The sequence below is a fragment of the Oryctolagus cuniculus genome, chromosome 3, assembly GCF_964237555.1.
Source record: "Oryctolagus cuniculus chromosome 3, mOryCun1.1, whole genome shotgun sequence".
Classification (NCBI taxonomy): domain Eukaryota; kingdom Metazoa; phylum Chordata; class Mammalia; order Lagomorpha; family Leporidae; genus Oryctolagus; species Oryctolagus cuniculus.
The window spans coordinates 62,465,876-62,486,774 of NC_091434.1; the positions used below are offsets into that span (position 1 = coordinate 62,465,876).

The 20,899-nt window shown below is 39.8% G+C and overlaps 1 protein-coding gene across 50 annotated transcripts in view; it reads left to right on the forward strand.

Annotated features, from left to right (window-relative positions):
• The window catches only part of TTN (titin), a 273,051-nt gene that overhangs the window by 173,808 nt on the left and 78,344 nt on the right, over positions 1-20,899 (forward strand). For all 50 annotated transcript variants that reach the window (XM_070070523.1, XM_070070550.1, XM_070070524.1 and 47 more), the window contains 38 exons: positions 111-234; positions 734-1,000; positions 2,599-2,696; positions 3,670-3,838; positions 3,933-4,199; positions 4,306-4,572; positions 4,658-4,936; positions 5,028-5,436; positions 5,547-5,671; positions 5,770-6,036; positions 6,777-7,046; positions 7,136-7,438; positions 7,542-7,844; positions 8,087-8,274; positions 8,363-8,477; positions 8,588-8,872; positions 8,973-9,124; positions 10,597-10,744; positions 10,902-11,079; positions 11,353-11,474; positions 11,568-11,855; positions 11,971-12,267; positions 12,375-12,561; positions 13,691-13,806; positions 13,896-14,195; positions 14,377-14,676; positions 14,769-14,874; positions 14,979-15,175; positions 15,259-15,564; positions 15,665-15,943; positions 16,531-16,830; positions 16,934-17,236; positions 17,349-17,711; positions 18,014-18,316; positions 18,444-18,743; positions 18,842-19,138; positions 19,238-19,522; positions 19,606-19,899. In XM_070070523.1, coding sequence (XP_069926624.1) covers positions 111-234; positions 734-1,000; positions 2,599-2,696; positions 3,670-3,838; positions 3,933-4,199; positions 4,306-4,572; positions 4,658-4,936; positions 5,028-5,436; positions 5,547-5,671; positions 5,770-6,036; positions 6,777-7,046; positions 7,136-7,438; positions 7,542-7,844; positions 8,087-8,274; positions 8,363-8,477; positions 8,588-8,872; positions 8,973-9,124; positions 10,597-10,744; positions 10,902-11,079; positions 11,353-11,474; positions 11,568-11,855; positions 11,971-12,267; positions 12,375-12,561; positions 13,691-13,806; positions 13,896-14,195; positions 14,377-14,676; positions 14,769-14,874; positions 14,979-15,175; positions 15,259-15,564; positions 15,665-15,943; positions 16,531-16,830; positions 16,934-17,236; positions 17,349-17,711; positions 18,014-18,316; positions 18,444-18,743; positions 18,842-19,138; positions 19,238-19,522; positions 19,606-19,899 — 9,157 coding nt within the window. The remainder of the gene's footprint in view (positions 1-110; positions 235-733; positions 1,001-2,598; positions 2,697-3,669; positions 3,839-3,932; positions 4,200-4,305; positions 4,573-4,657; positions 4,937-5,027; positions 5,437-5,546; positions 5,672-5,769; positions 6,037-6,776; positions 7,047-7,135; positions 7,439-7,541; positions 7,845-8,086; positions 8,275-8,362; positions 8,478-8,587; positions 8,873-8,972; positions 9,125-10,596; positions 10,745-10,901; positions 11,080-11,352; positions 11,475-11,567; positions 11,856-11,970; positions 12,268-12,374; positions 12,562-13,690; positions 13,807-13,895; positions 14,196-14,376; positions 14,677-14,768; positions 14,875-14,978; positions 15,176-15,258; positions 15,565-15,664; positions 15,944-16,530; positions 16,831-16,933; positions 17,237-17,348; positions 17,712-18,013; positions 18,317-18,443; positions 18,744-18,841; positions 19,139-19,237; positions 19,523-19,605; positions 19,900-20,899) is intronic.

Sequence of the window (20,899 nt, forward strand, 5' to 3'; positions counted from 1 at the left end):
ATTACTTGGAAAGCACTATTTCAAACTCTTTCTCTAGATGAATTAAATGTACCTTTATACTGGATTGTTCTTCCCCATATTCTTAAACTACCATCTTTTAAAATTCCTAGGTGGTCACACGTTCAGAAGGAAGAATTCATACACTTACCTTGAGGGATGTAAAGTTAGAAGATGCTGGGGAAGTCCAACTAACAGCCAAAGATTTCAAAACTCATGCCAACCTCTTTGTGAAAGGTAATTACAAAGCATGCTTTTAAAAATATATATGATGCCAAGGCTCATAAATAATGCCAACTCTCAATTACACAATGAGTACCATATATCATTAAAATCAAACAAATATGCAAAAGTCTAGATTCACTTTTTGGCCTAACAAAATATTTCACAGATTATTTTTTAAGCATCAAAATTGGCCAACTTGTGTTTTACTTCTCTTTCTTTCCCTATTATTTTTATTATATATTTCTGTGATTTCAAAAACAGCTGGAGGAAGAATTATTATCAAACCAGGTATCATTCACTTTATCAACTAAGAGTTGGCTATTATTTCGTGGATATTTTATAGTTTATAAAAATGATTTTCCTCTGTATATAAATAATGATAAAACATCATTATTAGAGGAATGGAATCAAAACTTGCAGATGAATCTTGGAAGGGAGAAAGCCCTGGAGGTACTGAAATTCTTGGAGAACAAGAGGAGAAATACGTGGCTAATGAGTATGATTCTTTCAGAACCCCCAGTTGAATTCACTAAACCTCTTGAGGACCAGACGGTCGAAGAGGAAGCCACAGCAGTGTTGGAGTGTGAAGTATCCAGAGAAAATGCTAAGGTGAAATGGTTCAAAAATGGGACAGAAATCCTCAAAAGCAAGAAGTATGAAATTGTTGCTGATGGCAGGGTCAGAAAACTTATTATACATGGCTGTACCCCAGAAGATATTAAAACATACACTTGCGATGCTAAGGATTTTAAGACTTCCTGTAACCTGAATGTCGTGCGTAAGTATTCTTACACGGGACTTTTCATTTGCAACTCTTTGATAACAACAGCAACAACAACAACCAGAACACTTTGTGCATGTCTTGGCAACTTACAGTGTCAGTACTGACCTAACCTGATCTTTTGTGTTTGAAAAAAGCCTTTATGCTCTATGGGATCTAACAGATTACTTCTCACTACGTTTCTTTTCTCACAATGAGTAGTACATAGATGTGCTTTTTGTATATATGGGACACACCTACGGTATGAATATTCTGATATGGATGAGAACAAATTAAATAAAAAAGATAAATAGGAATCCCTGTTTTTTCAAAAGGAAAGTGAAAGTGATTTCCATGTGGAAGGAAAGTGAATTTTCAGGCATGGGGAACAACTAGAAAATGAACATGACCTTTCGGTTTGAATGAGAGCATGAGGTCTGCTGTAATCAGATAAATCCCATTCACATAAATCACCCTCCAAGAACAAGAATGAGTGAAAAGAAGGAGCAAGGCCTGGATTCTTTTAAGTCCTGGATTCTTTGAATGAAGAGAGCTCTACTGATCTGTCGCCTTACTTCATCCCCTTGTGACAAATGACTTTTTTTCAAAATGCACATGCTAGCTTACGTATCTCATTCACTCACTTGTCTAGCGATGCCATTTTTCAGTGAACACTTTTATGCGATGTTTGTTTGGTTTAGTTGCTTCCCATTTGTCCACAGCTAAAATCTAGCGGCTTTGATTGTGCTCCATGCGCCTTGTACTGCATTACTCTTTCCACTCTGTGGCTGCTGTGCTGAAGCCCATGTCAGAGCAGGCTCTTGGGTCTCCTTCCCCCAGCCGTCTTCTACCTTCACTCCAAGAAGGGTCAGCTGCACTGAGCAGTTCTTCAAGCCTGCTGGCCAGCCTTGGTCCCAGAATCTCTTTGATCAAGAAGGTCATCTTGGAAAGGACTCACAAGGAGTTCTGAAAGAAGGAAGGGCAAAGGGAAAGCTTCTCAGTCCTATATACAGCTGAATTCATTCTGGAGATAAAGGCAACAGATGTTAAAAAAAAAAAAAAAAAAACACCCTCCCATATAAAACACATCACTTTGTTGCACTAATAGCCTTTATATGTGATGTCTTTGAAGCTGAGTTTTAAAAAACAAAACAAAGACGCTTAATGTATGCAATTTCAGTTATAGATTCATGGCTGTTAGCCACAGATAAAACTGGTTCATAGTGCTTCAAGCTGTTACCACTGAATTTTGCTAATTTCTCAGACTATACTGGCTGCCTTAAACATAATAATATTACTTTGCCACTGGTGTTTCCCTTGACAATATCTTTCAAATCTGGCACCGTATTAATGAAGATTTTCTTCCAGCTATCATTCAATAGAACTGAGATGGTTTTCTAGTGTGTATATTAATTATAAATATAGTACAACACATAATTTTATGTAAACTACAGGCATTCATAATAATAGCGAAGCATCATGTCTGAATGGCAGCTCCAAGTGATTTCAGAAAGTTGTTGCCTTTTAATGGAAAAGCCCTGCAAAGGCCTCACTTAATGTATCTAGAGTAAATTTCCAGAAACCTCATTTTGAATTCTGATGACATTCTCTTACAGCTCCTCATGTGGAATTCCTAAGACCACTCACTGATCTTCAAGTTAAAGAAAAAGAAATGGCTCGGTTTGAGTGTGAAATTTCCCGAGAAAATGCCAAGGTTTGTGACTGTATACCTGGTGTTTTGTACAGCCAGATAAGTTTATGTTTATTTTTGGTCTCACCATGATGAGACAACCAAAAAAAATGTAAAGCCTTCATTGATCACCACTTCACTTTTACTTTTTTTCATGTTTACCATTTATAATAAAAATATTACAAATGACACAAATCAATAGAAATGCAAGAGATTCATTGGACAAAGCATGTGTAGAAGGGGTGAAACTTCTATGCCCTCTCTGGGATACCCCCCTGCAGCCACCTCCATGCATTCAGCCAGCCATAAAGATTCCAAACCTGGTCCTTTAATTGTTTTATTGGAGGTTTTATTACATATACAAGCCTAATTAAATCATTAGCTGTTGAAAATCAGCTCAGTCATCGGCCTTCCTCCCCTCCCCAGCAGTTGGGTTGAAAGCTAACACTTTACCTTTAAAGATTATTTTAATATGAAATTTGTTCATGACTTAACTGTTCTCCTTTTTGTATTATTCATTTACTATTACTTGAAAAACACTGGACTTACAACCAGGAAATTCAGATATTATTAGTTTGAATCATATGAAATTTCTATTTTGAATGTTTTTTATCAAAGAAGCAAAAATTTCATGTGTCAGAACTGGTTGCCATTAAATAGCATCCAAAAATTTCTTGAATTTTGAGTATCAGCTTACATATCAAAGAAGTTAGTTGCATGATGGCTAAGACCCTCTATGGTTAGAAACATATGTGACCCCATTATTTTTAATAACAAATAATACAGTAACAGTAGTTCCCTTAGAAGTTAGCAAGTTTTTCCTTGTTGTTTGGGTTTACTTAAATTTGCACCTGTCACTTTGGTCCTTCTTTGTATTTTATTGGTTAAGTCTTGCTGGTTGCTTACAGAAAAACTCAGCATCATAGTTCTTCTTAGGGACACCCCTGTGAAAGACAACCTAAAAACTTACAAAGAAATGTGTTTGTCATAAATATAGGTCCAGTGGTTTAAAGATGGTGCTGAAATTAAAAAGGGCAAAAAATATGACATCATATCCAAGGGAGCAGTGCGCATTCTTGTTGTCAACAAATGTCTGCTGAACGATGAAGCAGAATATTCCTGTGAAGTAAGGACAGCAAGAACTTCTGGCATGCTGACCGTCCTTGGTAAGACAGAGTCTTTCTTTGCAGAAGTAGCTGTACTGGGAAGGAGTTATATAATTGCCAGTTTTACCAAATTTTTTTTCAATTCTTCTTGCAGAAGAAGAAGCTGTCTTTACCAAAAATCTTGCCAACATTGATGTTAGTGAAACAGACACAATAAAACTGGTTTGTGAAGTCTCCAAACCTGGAGCAGAAGTGACTTGGTACAAAGGAGATGAAGAGATCATCGAAACAGGAAGATTTGAAATCCTTACTGATGGAAGAAAGAGAATCTTGGTCATTCAGAATGCTCATCTTGAAGATGCTGGCAACTACAACTGTAGACTCCCAAGTTCTCGAACTGATGGCAAAGTCAAAGTACACGGTATGAACATTATAATATATGACATTTAAAAAACACACCTCATACTTGTTAATGTTTAAAGTGCAAAAGCATATGTGTTTACTATCTTGCAACTTTTTCTTTCCAGAACTTGCTGCTGAATTTATCTCAAAGCCTCAAAATCTTGAAATTCTTGAAGGAGAAAAGGCTGAATTTGTTTGTACTATATCAAAGGAAAGCTTTGAGGTCCAGTGGAAGAGAGATGATAAGACACTTGAATCTGGAGATAAATATGACATCATTGCTGATGGCAAAAAGAGAGTTCTAGTTGTGAAAGATGCCACATTACAAGATATGGGCACCTACGTAGTCATGGTGGGGGCCGCCAGAGCAGCAGCTCACTTGACAGTAATTGGTAAGTTTGTCCTTGCTCTTGGAGCTATTTGTATTTACCACTTCAGTCTTTCCACATGCTATAAGGTCTTATTGGTTGCTTTCAGAAAAACTCAGGATCATAGTTCCTCTTAAGGACACTCGTGTGAAGGAACAACAAGAAGTTATCTTCAACTGTGAAGTCAATACTGAAGGTGCAAAAGCCAAATGGTTCAGGAATGAAGAAGCCATATTTGATAGTTCAAAATACATTATTCTCCAAAAAGACCTGGTCTACACCCTCAGGATCAGAGATGCACGATTAGATGACCAAGCCAACTATAATGTGTCTCTGACAAATCACAGAGGTGAAAATGTGAAAAGTGCAGCCAATCTAATAGTAGAAGGTAAGTAATTGTATGTTGTATTAGAGATTAGTCTCATTAAATTTTATACAAAAGCAATTAAAATCAACATTATTTTTCTCCTTTCCAACAGAGGAAGATCTTAGGATCATTGAACCTCTTAAAGATATTGAAACAATGGAAAAGAAATCTGTCACATTCTGGTGCAAGGTGAATCGTCTCAATGTAACACTGAAATGGACCAAAAATGGAGAAGAGGTGGCTTTTGACAACCGTATAACATACAGGATTGATAAGTACAAACATTCTCTGATCATTAAAGACTGTGGCTTCCCGGATGAAGGCGAATACATTGTCACTGCTGGCCAGGATAAATCTGTGGCTGAGCTTCTGATCATAGAAGCCCCTACAGAATTTGTGGAGCACTTGGAAGATCAGACAGTCACCGAGTTTGATGACGCTGTCTTCTCCTGCCAGCTCTCCAGAGAGAAAGCAAATGTAAAATGGTACAGAAATGGGAGAGAAATCAAGGAAGGCAAAAAGTAAGCCGAAAACTTCTTATTCTGTTTCCGCAGCCATAATTGACAATACTTTTTGCAAATGATTTAGTGGTCATTATGCAAGCTAACCAGTAATTCAATCTCTTCTTTAGATACAAATTTGAAAAAGATGGAAGTATACATAGACTCATTATTAAGGATTGCAGGTTGGATGATGAGTGTGAATATGCCTGTGGAGTAGAAGACAGGAAGTCTCGAGCTAGACTCTTTGTGGAAGGTATGTATTAAGTAAAGTGATAATATTGCCTACTGACCTCTAAAACTGATCCTCAAAGTTGAAGCATATGTATAATTTGTCTTACAATTTACTTTTAGAAATCCCTGTTGAGATCATCAGGCCACCTCAAGATATTCTTGAAGCCCCTGGTGCTGATGTTGTCTTTTTAGCTGAGCTTAACAAAGATAAGGTGGAAGTCCAATGGCTCAGGAATAACATGATTGTTGTCCAGGGTGACAAACACCAGATGATGAGTGAAGGAAAAATACACAGGCTACAGATTTGTGATATTAAGCCCCGTGACCAGGGTGAATACAGATTTATTGCCAAAGACAAAGAAGCCAGAGCTAAGCTTGAATTGGCAGGTAAGTACCTTTCTTTTATTTTAAAATAGCCTCATGGTATCACAAACGATATATAGATTTCAGATTTTACAGTTATTTAATGAAATAATCCTTGTGAGACCCTTTTATTTGTAGTAAGCTTTACTCAAATATCAACTATTCTAATTTCTCTTACTACAAAGTGTCCTGAGTAAAAGGGAATTGATGTACTCATCTATCCATGCCAGAACCTTGGACAGCTCCCAGTACATGCAATAATTCCTAGAATTTATCACCACTAGTCTTCCCAGTCCACACTCTCATACTTTCCAAACTCCTGTAGGTTTTTAAATTCTTTCTTTTCCTGACCCAAGATATCTTTAAATATTGTCATTATTTTTAAAAAGCCACTAGTGTACCTTGTCTACATAAGAAAAAACTTACCTGGTTTATTTTCAACTAAGTATGCAGTGCTTACTCTATCAAAAAAAAAAAAAAGTCACTACATTATATTGAATCTTGTTACCATTTTTCACAAAGAATGTGTGTCTTATCATTTTATGCCAAACTCAGCCCTCTGTTTTCCAGAGTCTGATAATTTGCAACAAACAAAAAGGGGGAAAAAACCCTAACATGGTTAGTGTTCTGTGCTGTAAGGACTGTGGCATACATCCAAGGTTTTACAGCCACAATTTATTAACAAATGCTTAGTAAAGAAGCTATGAAGTAGTGTGACTACAGTACATAACTCAAAAGCACTCACATATTATCTTTCTCACTAGCTGCACCAAAAATCAAGACAGCTGATCAAGACCTTGTGGTTGATGCTGGCCAACCTCTGACAATGGTGGTGCCATATGATGCCTACCCCAAAGCAGAAGCTGAGTGGTTTAAGGAAAATGAACCTCTGTCTTCAAAAACTGTTCATACCACAGCCGAACAGACCTCTTTCAAAATTTCAGAAGCCAAGAAAGGAGACAAAGGAAGGTATAAAATTGTGCTTCAGAACAAACATGGAAAAGCAGAAGGATTCATCAACTTGCAAGTCATTGGTAAGCCCTTAAGTCCCTGGACTTCAATGGCAAAGCACAACTTAAAGGCATTATTAAATATTAAAAATTCTTTTACATCTGAATTTCAGATGTTCCTGGACCAGTTCGTAACTTAGAAGTGACAGAAACATTTGATGGGGAAGTGAGCCTTGCTTGGGAAGAGCCATTAACTGATGGTGGAAGCAAAATCATAGGTTACGTAGTTGAAAGGCGTGATATCAGGAGAAAGACCTGGGTTCTGGCCACTGACCGTGCAGACAGCTGTGAGTTTACTGTCACAGGACTACAAAAAGGAGGAGTTGAGTACCTATTCCGTGTGAGTGCAAGAAACAGAGTTGGTACTGGCGAACCAGTGGAAACTGACAATCCTGTAGAAGCAAGGAGTAAATATGGTAAGGAGTAAAATTTTAAGTAAATTGCTAACTAGATTTTTTTTTTTACCTCCAACATCAATAAACCAAAGCCCATGTTTTCTTCCTCTGTTGTGAAATCCAGATGTCCCAGGCCCTCCTTTGAATGTTGCCATCACTGATGTGAATAGATTTGGTGTCTCACTGACGTGGGAACCACCAGAATACGATGGAGGTGCTGAGATCACAAACTATGTCATTGAACTAAGGGACAAGACTTCTATCAGGTGGGAGACTGCCATGACTGTAAGAGCTGAAGACCTGTCTGCTACTGTCACGGACGTGGTAGAAGGACAGGAATACAGTTTCCGTGTAAGAGCCCAAAACCGAATTGGAGTCGGAAAACCCAGTGCAGCCACACCTTTCGTCAAAGTTGCTGATCCAATTGGTAAGCCCATCCCCCAGAAAGGAAATATTTACTGTGTTGGATCCAGAAATTAGGCCTGTTAATATAATAGATCAAATGAAAAGTTAATAGAAAGGTATCACATGAGAAAATTTTGAAGAAAATTACAAAATGCCAGACTGTATTCAATGTACTTGGTAAATCTGTTTTAGCAAGGTAGACAAATTACAGCATCATGTTAATAAATTGTCACTAAATAGTATGCCCCAATTCTTCCACTCCAGAGAGACCCAGTCCTCCTGTGAACCTGAGTTCCTCAGATCAGACTCAGTCATCAGTTCAGCTCACATGGGAACCTCCTCTAAAGGATGGAGGAAGCCCAATATTGGGCTATATCATTGAGCGATGTGAAGAGGGAAAAGATCACTGGATTCGCTGTAATGCGAAACTTGTGCCTGAACTGACTTACAAGGTAAAGCATTTGTGTCTAAAAAAAATTCAGTGTATGATTGCAGATTTAAATGTCTCTGTGATTTACAAATATTCATTCATGCTTTCAGGTTACTGGATTACAAAAAGGAAATAAATATTTATACAGAGTATCCGCAGAAAATGCAGCTGGTGTTTCAGATCCATCTGAAATTCTTGGTCCCCTAACAGCTGATGATGCATTTGGTAAATGAATATTTTATTTTATATTTGGGAATAGCACATAACTAACTTGGGATCCTAGGCATCTAAATGTGATACTGGAAGCTCATTATTTTTTTTTTTCTTCTTGGTAGTTGAACCCACAATGGATTTAAGTTCATTTAAAGATGGCCTGGAAGTCATTGTTCCAAAGCCTATCACAATCCTGGTTCCAAGTACAGGCTATCCAAGGCCAACTGCAACATGGTCTTTTGGAGACAAAGTACTAGAAGCTGGCGACCGTGTGAAAATAAAGACTTTATCTGCCTATGCTGAACTTGTGATTTCTCCAAGTGAACGTCCTGACAAGGGCATCTATACGCTGAAATTAGAAAATCGTGTGAAGGCAATCTCTGGGGAAATTAATGTCAATGTAATTGGTAAGGAACAAATCATGTGTTATCTATGGTGATTTGGCAGTATTAGCAAATAATGTTTCAAGCTATTAGTAATACTGACTTATGACTATATTTTTTTCAGCGCCCCCAAGTGCACCCAAAGAGCTGAAATTTGATGACATAACTAAGGACTCAGTACACTTGATTTGGGAACCACCAGATGATGATGGAGGAAGTCCAATAACTGGCTATCTTGTTGAAAAGCGAGAAGTCAGCCGGAAAACATGGACTAAAGTAAGTTTTTCGCCATGATTCAGCAACTCCAGAAAAGAGAGTAGAGGAAATCCCCAAAGGCCGGGATGCCATGCAGTTTATATGTGCTGTATCTTGTTACCTTTAACTCAATGAAAAAGTACTGGAAACTTTTTTTAAATTTTTTTTCATTTATTTGAAAACCAGAGTTCCTGAGAGGGAAAGAGGGAGAGAGAAGAAAGTGATAGACTGGGAGAGGGAGGGGGAGAAGTGGAGGGGGGTTTAGGGGAAAAACGAAGGTAGTGGTGAGCAGGGGTGCGGAGAAAGAGAGAGACAAAGATATCTTCCCTCTACTGGTTCACTCCTGAAATGGTCACAAGGGCCAGGGCTAGGCCAGGTCACAGCCAGGAGCCACAAGCTTCTTCCGGGTCTCCCACATGGGTGGCAGGGACCCAAACAGTTGGGCCATCTTTCACTGCTCCCCCAGGCCATCAGCAGGGTGCTGGGGTACAAGTGTAGCAACTGAGACACAATCCAGGGCATATATGGAATGCTGGGATACAGGCAGTGGTTTAACCTACCTCGCCACAACATTAGCTTCCAAAAAATTTTTAAGATTTATTTATTTATTTGAAAGGCAGAGATACAGAGGGATGGAGAGAGAAAATCAGAGAGAGAGAGAGAGATCTCCCATCTGCCGATTGACTCCCCAAATGGCTGCAATGGTCAGAGCTTGGCCGATTTGAAGCTAGGAGCCAAGAGCTTCTTCCAGGTCTCCCCCATGGTGTCAGGGGCCCAAGTACTTGGGACATCTTCTACTGCTTTCCCAGGCCATTAGCAGAGAGCTGGATGGGAAGTGGAGCAGCCGGCACTTACACCAGCACCCATGTGGGATGTAGGTACTGCAGGCAGTGGATTAACCCACTATACTATAGTACCGGCCCCCAAAAAACTTAATGTCCATGCTTTCTGAGGTAGTTCAAGCTAGGTCTGGTATAATCAGCTCATTTTTGTGAGGCTTTCCAAATTTCTAGCTAGGTTTGATGAAAAAATAAAACAAAACCTACCTATGCACTTGATATCTGATAAGTACCCAATAATGTCTTCGTTATTGCTCCCCATTATGCTATAAGCCATTCTAAGGAAAGTAATCATACTTCTCATCCCACTAGATTACCTTAGTTGGCCAAATCTACCACATTTCCTTCCCTTGTTTACATTAGTTACTTGTCTGCCCTAATTTGAAATTGTATTTATGATAAACAGGTAGAACAAATTAACACCTTATTTACTAACTTTTTCATGTACGTATGCATTTTCGCCTTATGCTGAGGGCCAAATATTATTGCCTATCGTACTTTGCAACATTTCACTAGTATAATATTAATGTAAGAATAATCTTTAGCATGCCAGACAACCTCCATCTGTATCCTTGCCCGTGGTAAATAAAAAATCCTTTGACTTGGCAAAAGGTTTTTGGGAAATAACTAATGAGTGGTGTCAATGTGTCCTAGGTGATGGACTCTGTGACTGACCTAGAGTTCACAGTTCCTGATCTCGTGCAAGGAAAAGAATACTTGTTTAAAGTCTGTGCCCGTAACAAGTGTGGACCTGGAGACCCTGCATATGTTGATGAGCCCATAAATATGTCAGCGCCTGCAAGTGAGTGCATTCTTCATGGCTTCTTACCTAGCTTCTTGTGACCTGTTTTGACTTTTAGACCTGTAGTTGCCACTGCAGGGAAAACAGGGCTTGGCAATGTGTAGTTAACTTTGTGGGTGTCCCATCGAAGGCTGACTCTCTCTTTAAAATGTTACAGCGGTACCTGACCCACCGGAGAATGTCAAATGGAGAGACAGAACAGCCAAGAGCATCTTCCTAACATGGGACCCACCTAAATATGACGGTGGTTCACGCATCAAAGGATACATAGTCGAAAAATGTCCACGTGGATCTGATAAATGGGTGGCCTGTGGAGAGCCTGTCGCAGACACAAAGTAGGTTTCCTGCTAGAGAAGTTTATCCCTTCTCACCAAAAGGGGCTTTCCTTGGGAAACTTTAAATGTTGATCTTTCCGCTGAGACTTGCTGTGCCTGTCTGATTTTGAAAAGATCCTGAATGTGTCCCTGTACAAAGCTTTTATCAGTTAACAGAATTAAAGCAGCCTCCATTTCATTTAAAGGCTAGGAATTTTGGAAAGATTCTGAATGCTGCACAGTGGAACCAATTGGCTACATAACAGTCAAATATCCCATTTTGTTTTCTGACAGAATGGAAGTGACTGGTCTCGAGGAAGGCAAATGGTATGCTTACCGTGTGAAAGCCTTGAACAGGCAAGGTGCTAGCAAACCAAGCAAACCCACAGATGAAATCCAGGCTGTGGACACACAAGGTATTTACATTTCATTTCTGTCTCAGCAGCCAGGCCTCTGATGTTATTTCTGTTTGAACTTGCTAACGATGTCAATAATCTTTGCCAACTCAGAGGCCCCAGAAATCTTCCTCGACGTGAAACTCCTTGCTGGCCTCACTGTGAAAGCAGGAACAAAGATCGAACTCCCTGCCACGGTAACTGGAAAACCTGAGCCGAAAATAACCTGGACAAAGGCTGATATGCTCCTGAAGCAGGACAAGAGAATCACCATCGAAAACGTTCCCAAAAAATCCACAGTGACCATCGTGGACAGTAAGAGGAGTGACACCGGCACATACATCATCGAGGCCGTGAATGTCTGCGGCCGGGCCACCGCTGTGGTAGAAGTGAATGTCCTAGGTAAGGCTGGCTCTTGTTTTTTTAAGGAGAAAAAAAAAACTGATTTCAGCCACATTCTTCAATAAAAACGACTTAAAAAAATACTGTTTTTCTGCACATGTAATGCCATCTATAGATAAACCCGGACCACCAGCTGCTTTTGACATCACAGAAGTCACCAACGAGTCATGTCTTCTCACGTGGAACCCACCACGGGATGACGGTGGATCTAAGGTCACAAACTACGTGGTGGAGAGAAGGGCAACGGACAGTGAAGTCTGGCACAAGCTCTCGTCCACGGTCAAGGATACAAACTTCAAGGCAACCAAATTAACACCTAATAAAGAGTACATCTTCAGAGTGGCTGCAGAAAACATGTATGGTGTTGGTGAGCCTGTTCAGGCCACTCCAATAACAGCCAAATACCAGTTTGGTAGGTTTCTCAACACACTGGAAAAAGAAGTTTGCATCAAACTTGCATTTAGGTGTCATGTTTATAGAGATAATGTGTAAAAATTTATCTCATCTTTCTGTCTGTAGATCCACCTGGACCTCCAACTCGCTTGGAACCTTCTGATATCACCAAAGATGCAGTGACTCTCACGTGGTGTGAGCCAGACGATGATGGTGGCAGCCCAATCACCGGGTACTGGGTGGAGAGATTAGATCCTGACACTGACAAATGGGTCAGATGCAATAAGATGCCAGTACAGGACACAACCTACAGGTATGCCCAGAGTCTCCCTCAAGACAGTAAAACAGCTGCATGTTCCAACTCTCCAACAAATTCTCTTTGATTACACAAAATACAAAGTTTTCAGTTCTACTATGATAATTTGAAGAATGGTACAAATTCTATTCTTTTTTAAAAAGATTTATTTATTTAATTGAGAGGCAGAGTTACAGAGAGAGAGGTCTCCCATCCACTGGCTCACTCCTCAAATAGCTGCAGCAGCAGTAGCTGGGCCAATCCGAAGCCAGGAGCCAGGAGCTTCCTCCAGGTCTCCCATGTAGGTACAGGGGCCCAAGATTTGGGCCATCTTCCACTGTTTTCCCAGGCCATAGCAGAGATCTGTATTGGAAAAGGAACAGTGGGGACATGAACTGGTGCCAATTGGGATGCTGGCACTGCAGGTGGAGGTATAACCTACTATGCCACAATGCCAACCCCTGACACATTTCTTAATTTACTATCAAATACTAGCTTTCTAGAGGTTTCAAAGTGTTTGGTCCTCCAGTATATTATGATAATGATCATTATCATAGATAGTATAATTAGATTGGTACGTTGGTAAAATCTAAAGAATGTGACAGTTACATGCAATTTTAAATTTTTTTAAAGATTTATTTTTCATTTATTTGAAAGGCAGGCTTACAGAGAAAGGAAGAGAGAAAGAGAGAGAGAGAGAAAGAGAGAGAGAGATTGACCTTCCATCCACTGGTTCACTCCTCCAAATGGCCACAATGGCTGGAGCTGACCCAGGCTGAAACTAGGAGCCCAGAGCTTCTTCCAGGTCTCCCATGTGGATGGGCAGGGTCCCAAGCACTTGAGCCATCTTTCACTGCCTTCCCAGGCATATTAGCATGGAGCTGGATGGGAAGCGAGCAGCTGGATCTTGGCACCCACAGGGGATGCCAGCATTGTAGTAGACAGAGGCTTAACCTGCTACAGCACAACAACGGCCCTAGCAATTTTAAATTTATATTGAAATTATTTCAATGAAAGTTCTAAGTGAGTCCTTCATTTTATATATATATATGTATGTATATATATGTATATATATATTTCTATGTAAAATGAAACATAGGTTTCTACTCTTACTATGATGTTACACACACATTTTTTTTTAATTCAGAGTGAAAGGTCTCACCAATAAGAAGAAATACAGATTCCGTGTATTGGCTGAAAACCTTGCTGGACCCGGCAAACCAAGTAGATCAACAGAACCAATCTTAATAAAGGATCCCATAGGTATTACTTGCATAATTTTCCGTGGTTATTTTGAATCTTACACTCGCTCCTTTTTGACAGACCTAAATAATAACTTCATTGCCTTGCAGATCCTCCATGGCCCCCTGGAAAACCAACTGTAAAAGATATGGCCAAAACCTCGTTAATGTTGAATTGGACAAAGCCAGAACATGACGGAGGGGCAAAGATTGAGTCTTATGTCATTGAAATGCTAAAGACTGGAACAGAGGACTGGGTTAGAGTGGCTGAAGGAGTTCCTACCACTCAACATCTGCTTCCAGGGCTCATGGAAGGGCAGGAATATTCATTCCGAGTGAGAGCAGTGAACAAGGCCGGGGAGAGTGAACCCAGCGAACCCAGTGATCCTATGCTTTGCCGAGAGAAGCTTTGTAAGTTGCTTTTAATGCCTGCGGTCTTCTGCTGTGTATCAGAGAATTATAATATGCAAAATCCACTACTCTAATTTTTTCCTTGCTATATTATTTCCTAGTGACTACCAGAACATTCCATGAAAAATGAATACTGAACAATAAAAAATTGAGTGTTTTTTTTTTCTTTGTGTCTCATCAGATCCTCCATCACCACCTCGCTGGCTGGAAGTGATCAATATCACAAAAAATACAGCAGACCTAAAATGGACAGTGCCTGAGAAAGATGGAGGGTCTCCCATCACCAACTACATCGTGGAAAAGAGAGATGTGAGGCGAAAAGGCTGGCAAACAGTGGACACCACTGTCAAGGACACCAAGTGCACAGTAACCCCACTGACTGAGGGATCTTTATATGTGTTCCGAGTGGCTGCAGAAAATGCTATCGGACAAAGTGACTACACTGAAATTGAAGACTCTGTCCTGGCCAAAGATACCTTTAGTAAGCTCTCTAACCTGGTCTTTGTGACAACATTTGTAGTTGATTATTCCTTTCCCTCTATTTTTTCTAATCATTGATTATTTCACTTTTAGCCACACCTGGGCCACCCTATGCTCTGACAGTGGTTGATGTGACAAAACGGCATGTTGACCTAAAGTGGGAGCCACCTAAAAATGACGGTGGAAGACCCATACAGAGGTAGAATTTCAATTTATTCATAAACAGTAACCTACACTGGGCTACAAATTCTTAACTTTGTTTTTTTTTATTAATACTAAAGAAATATTCTGTTATTTCAATAGATATATCATTGAGAAAAAAGAAAAGTTAGGCACCCGTTGGGTGAAAGCTGGCAAGACCTCAGGGCCAGACTGTCACTTCCGAGTAACTGATGTTATTGAAGGAACGGAAGTACAGTTTCAGGTGAGAGCGGAAAATGAAGCTGGTGTCGGTCACCCGAGTGAACCCACGGAAATCCTAAAAATTGAAGACCCAACAAGTAAGTGGTGTTGATTACTCAAGTCATATTCTCTAGGACTTGATGATGAGACTGTGGACGTGAATGTTCTACTCTTGCTTCAGGTCCTCCCTCACCTCCCCTGGACCTACATGTGACTGATGCTGGGAGAAAGCACATCGCCATTGCTTGGAAGCCTCCAGAGAAAAATGGTGGAAGTCCTATCATAGGATACCATGTCGAAATGTGCCCAGTAGGCACTGAGAAATGGATGAGAGTTAATTCTCGCCCAATAAAAGATTTAAAATTCAAGGTTGAAGAGGGTGTTGTTCCTGATAAAGAGTATGTGCTGAGAGTGAGAGCTGTCAACGCAGTGGGTGTCAGTGAGCCGTCAGAAATCTCTGAAAATGTGGTTGCCAAAGACCCAGACTGTAAGCATACAGGGCCTTCTGCCCTTAGTAACACAGTCTTTATTTGTGCATTGCATTTTGACATACTCATGGTTTTCCTATTTTGGATTATAACCTACAGGCAAGCCAACCATTGACCTGGAAACTCATGACATTGTTGTTATTGAAGGGGAAAAGTTAAGCATTCCTGTTCCCTTCAGAGCTGTCCCAGTTCCAACTGTTGCTTGGCATAAAGATGGCAAAGAAGTAAAAGCAAGCGATAGATTAACAATGAAGAGCGATCACATCTCTGCACACCTTGAAGTTCCCAAGAGTGCCCATGCAGATGCTGGAGTTTACACTATTACACTGGAGAATAAGCTCGGCTCAGCAACTGCCTCACTCAATGTCAAAGTCATAGGTAAGCATTCTTTGATGAAACAGCAGACATTCTTCACATGCTGGGGAAATTAGTGAACTTCGCAGGCTTGTATAAACGGCTTCATAAGTTTCCCATTTATAAGCTAAATGTCTCCTCAGATTACTTCTTTTCATGGGAGAAGTAAAGCAATTCTGAAGAAATGAAGTTGCTGGTAAAACTCTGATCAGGCTAATTTATTCCAGTTTTAATTATCTGCATGTGAACTATTAATTTAAATAAAATGTATAGCATACCCAAAGAATGTTTAAATGGTTAGTTATGTATTTCTTAATTTTGTATAAGTTCTTGTTTTTCATAGTATTCTCATCCAGAGGTGGCAATATTTTCTGCTGTCCCCATGGTATTTGGAAACTTGGGCCCATTTTTACTGGGCACAAAATCTCAGGAGTGAACTATTGACATTTAGTCTCTGAGGACCTAGGAAGTTAAATGCTAGAGTAGGACAAACATCCTGGCATTTTAAAGACTATCCTACCCAAAATGCAGATTGCCCCACTAAGACGCAATGAATGCTTAAAATTTGGTTTCAGGATTATAGTAATAATTAATAATTTTATTTGTAATAGGCCTACCTGGACCATGCAAAGATATTAAAGCAAGTGATATAACCAAGAGTTCTTGTAAGTTAACATGGGAGCCTCCAGAGTATGATGGTGGGAGCCCAATTCTTCATTATGTCCTGGAACGCAGAGAAGCAGGGAGGAGGACATACATACCAGTCATGTCTGGTGAGAACAAACTTTCATGGACGGTAAAGGATCTCATTCCAAACGCAGAATACTTCTTCCGTGTTAAAGCCGTCAACAAGATTGGTGGAGGCGAATACATTGAACTGAAAAATCCAGTCATTGCTCAAGATCCAAAGCGTAAGTTTGAGCCTAGCTATGCTATGGCTAAGAAATAAGATGAATTTTTTTAAAAAGAGAGTTTCCCAATATTAACAGCTTTTTTTTTTCTCTTGTCCTTCAGAGCCTCCTGATCCACCTGTAGATGTTGAAGTTCATAATCCTACAGCTAAGGCCATGACTATTACATGGAAGCCACCTTTGTATGATGGAGGAAGCAAGATAATGGGTTATATCATAGAGAAGATTGCTAAAGGTGAAGACAAGTGGAAGAGATGCAATGAACACTTGGTACCCATCCTGACTTATACAGCAAAAGGACTTGAAGAGGGAAAAGAGTACCAATTCCGCGTACGAGCAGAGAATGCTGCTGGTATTAGTGAACCTTCTCGGGCCACACCTCCAACCAAAGCTGTAGATCCTATTGGTAAGTTTTGTTTTGTAGGGTTACCACTTTTCCATTGTAAAATAAGTGAGAATATGTTTTCCTACATATTTTAATCCAAACTGAAAACAACTATCATTTTTATTATTTACAGATGCCCCAAAAGTCATTCTGAAAACAAGCATAGAAGTGAAACGAGGTGATGAAATAGCACTTGATGCAATTATTTCTGGATCACCTTACCCAACTATTACATGGATAAAAGATGAAAACATTATTACACCAGAAGAAATTAAGAAGCGAGTAGCACCTCTGGTTAGGAGGAAGAAGGGTGAAGTTCAAGAAGAAGAGCCCTTTTTCCTGCCTCTGACACAGCGACTGAGCATTGACAACAGTAGACAAGGAGAATCTCAGCTACGTGTGCGAGATTCTCTGCGACCTGACCATGGCTTATATATGATCAAAGCTGAAAATGACCATGGTGTCGCAAAGGCTCCTTGTACTGTCAGTGTGTTGGGTAAGTAGTTAAAACCACATTTTCCAACAGAAAAGAAATATATAAATTTTAGTTAAACATAAAAATAAGAAATTGGGGGGGGGTAGTTAAAAGAACTGGAAAAATAGCTAAAGAATAACAAGATCAATTTATTTCTATTACATAGCCAGGAGATAAAATTGACTGACTATAACTAGCTGAAGCTAATGTGATCTAAAGATACACAGATGTGGGAAAAAGCAAAGTGGTACTAACATTTACATTTTTCATAGCAGCCATTTCTATGCAAAATTTTAATCGTTTGTTCTCTTTTGGATTATTAGATATCCCAGGACCACCAATCAACTTTGTATTTGAAGATATTAGAAAAACCTCAGTACTCTGTAAATGGGAACCACCCCTTGATGATGGTGGCAGTGAAATCTTAAACTATACTTTGGAAAAGAAAGACAAGACAAAACCTGACTCAGAATGGATTGTTATCACTTCAACACTTAGACACTGCAAATATTCAGTCACAAAACTTATTGAAGGAAAAGAGTACCTCTTCCGTGTAAGAGCTGAAAATAGATTTGGGCCTGGACCACCATGTATTTCCAAGCCACTCTTAGCTAAAGATCCTTTTGGTAAGGTTTTTTAGCACCTAATGTTTGTCTTTTTATCATATACTTGGGCGTAAACCTTAACATAGTTTGTAAAACTGAATTTCTTTCTCCTATTAGAGAATGAATTAATATGTTATTTTTTTATCAGAACCACCTGATGCACCTGATAAGCCCATTGTGGAAGATGTTACCAGCAATAGTATGCTGGTGAAATGGAATGAACCAAAAGATAATGGAAGCCCCATCTTGGGTTACTGGCTTGAAAAACGTGAGGTTAACAGTACGCATTGGTCTCGTGTCAACAAAAACCTTCTGAATTCTTTGAAAGCCAACGTAGATGGCCTTCTAGAAGGGCTCACCTATGTCTTCAGAGTATGTGCTGAAAATGCAGCTGGACCTGGAAAGTTCAGTCCACCTTCAGATCCCAAAACAGCACGTGATCCAATCTGTAAGTAATTCCTTATGAGGAAAGCGCGATGGAGTAAGCTATTGTGCCTTTTCGAAGACCAGTAATGAGTTTGATTTGTGTATCTGCATTCATTCTAGCTCCACCTGGGCCACCCATCCCAAGAGTCACTGACACGAGCTCTACAACTATTGAACTAGAATGGGAGCCTCCAGCTTTCAATGGTGGTGGAGAGATTGTCGGCTACTTTGTCGATAAGCAATTGGTTGGCACAAATGAGTGGTCACGCTGCACAGAGAAGATGATCAAAGTTCGTCAGTACACTGTCAGAGAAATCCGAGAAGGTGCTGATTACAAACTTCGGGTGAGTGCGGTCAATGCTGCGGGAGAAGGACCACCTGGAGAAACAGGACCTCTTACTGTGGCAGAACCACAAGGTACTGAAGAGCCATGTGTGTAAAATCACGGATTTTTCCCAGTACGCGACTACTTTTTTATCTTTCTTGGGCCAACGGATGACTGTTCTCTTCCAACAGAACCTCCAACTGTGGAACTGGATGTTTCTGTCAAGGGTGGAATACAAATAATGGCTGGGAAGACCCTTCGAATTCCAGCTGTGGTGACTGGTCGTCCTGTACCTACAAGAGTGTGGACCATAGAAGAAGGGGAGCTGGATAAAGAGCGTGTTGTGGTAGAGAATGTTGGAACCAAATCGGAACTGATTATCAAGAATGCACTGAGAAAAGACCATGGCAGATACATAATCACAGCTACTAACAGCTGTGGTTCCAAATTTGCAGCAGCCAGGGTAGAAGTTTTCGGTAAGGAATGTTGCATGGATTTTTCACAAGATTTTCCCAAGGGATACTATTTTATTACATTGACTTTTTGTTTTGTTTTTCAGATGTCCCTGGTCCAGTTCTTGACCTAAAACCTGTTGTAACAAACAGAAAGATGTGTCTGCTTAACTGGTCGGATCCAGCAGACGATGGAGGAAGTGAAATCACAGGCTTTATAATTGAAAGAAAAGATGCCAAGATGCATACTTGGAGACAACCCATAGAGACTGAGAGGTCTAAATGTGACATCACAGGGCTCCTTGAGGGCCAAGAATATATGTTCCGGGTCATTGCCAAGAACAAGTTTGGCTGTGGCCCTCCTGTTGAGATAGGACCAATTCTTGCAGTTGATCCACTAGGTAAAATAAATATTTATTTTGCTGAGCTTTAAGGTTTCAAATTCCTAGCAGTCTAGAACTAGGGTGTAATAAGAAAAATAAGTAAGTACCAGCAACTTTAATGGTACTCTATTTACCATAATTTCAGTATAATTTTACCTGTAGGTATATTAATCGTGTATGGTTCTGTGTATGAAATAACTCATATCTACTGGGATTTAGTAATAACCTAATTAGAAGCAGTGGATATTTTCAATGGAATACACTGCAGTTGATTTGGGTTTTATTATTTATTTATTTAATAATCTAGTAGTTAAGGAAAGTTTACTGATTTCCTAAGAAATTATGAGACAGATAACTGCCTTAGGATAAATGTCTTAGTCTTCCTCGTCCCTCAAGATCTCCACCCATGAAGGTTAAGGAGGCACAAAACCAGCAAGAACCACCAAAGGATAGAAAAAAACAAACCAGAGGAAATCTCCCAGAAACTAACATGAACCAATAACACTGCATTTGCTTGGTACTACATGTAACATCCCATCTAAGAAAGCAAAGCCTTTAAGGAAGACCCATTCCTCAAGAGACAAAGGAATGAGTTATTCTTCCACCTCCTCTACTGCCACCTCTTGAAAAAAATAAATAGAAACAAATAACACCCCACCACTGTTTAGTCATCTCAGAGCATCAACTGTCCTTCAGGTTGTGACACAGGCATCAGAACAGAGCTGGCTTCCACTGCGTCTGGTTGCAGTAACAGTCAGCATGGATTGAGTCTGCTTTTGACATTCAAAGCTTACTTTCTTGGTTCTGACCTTGAAGGCACAAAACTATACCTGCATTCAATAAATTCTTGTTCCATCAATTTTAAACTCACCCCTGAGGCAACATGACTCAAAGTATGGACAGCTCACGTGTTGCTCTCATCTAGTCCTCCAAAACCAAACTTCAGAGACCTCTTTTCCTAGTTCATTAGGATAACAAGCTTTCCCAGTGACAGAGGGAAATAATGAAAAATGCTAAA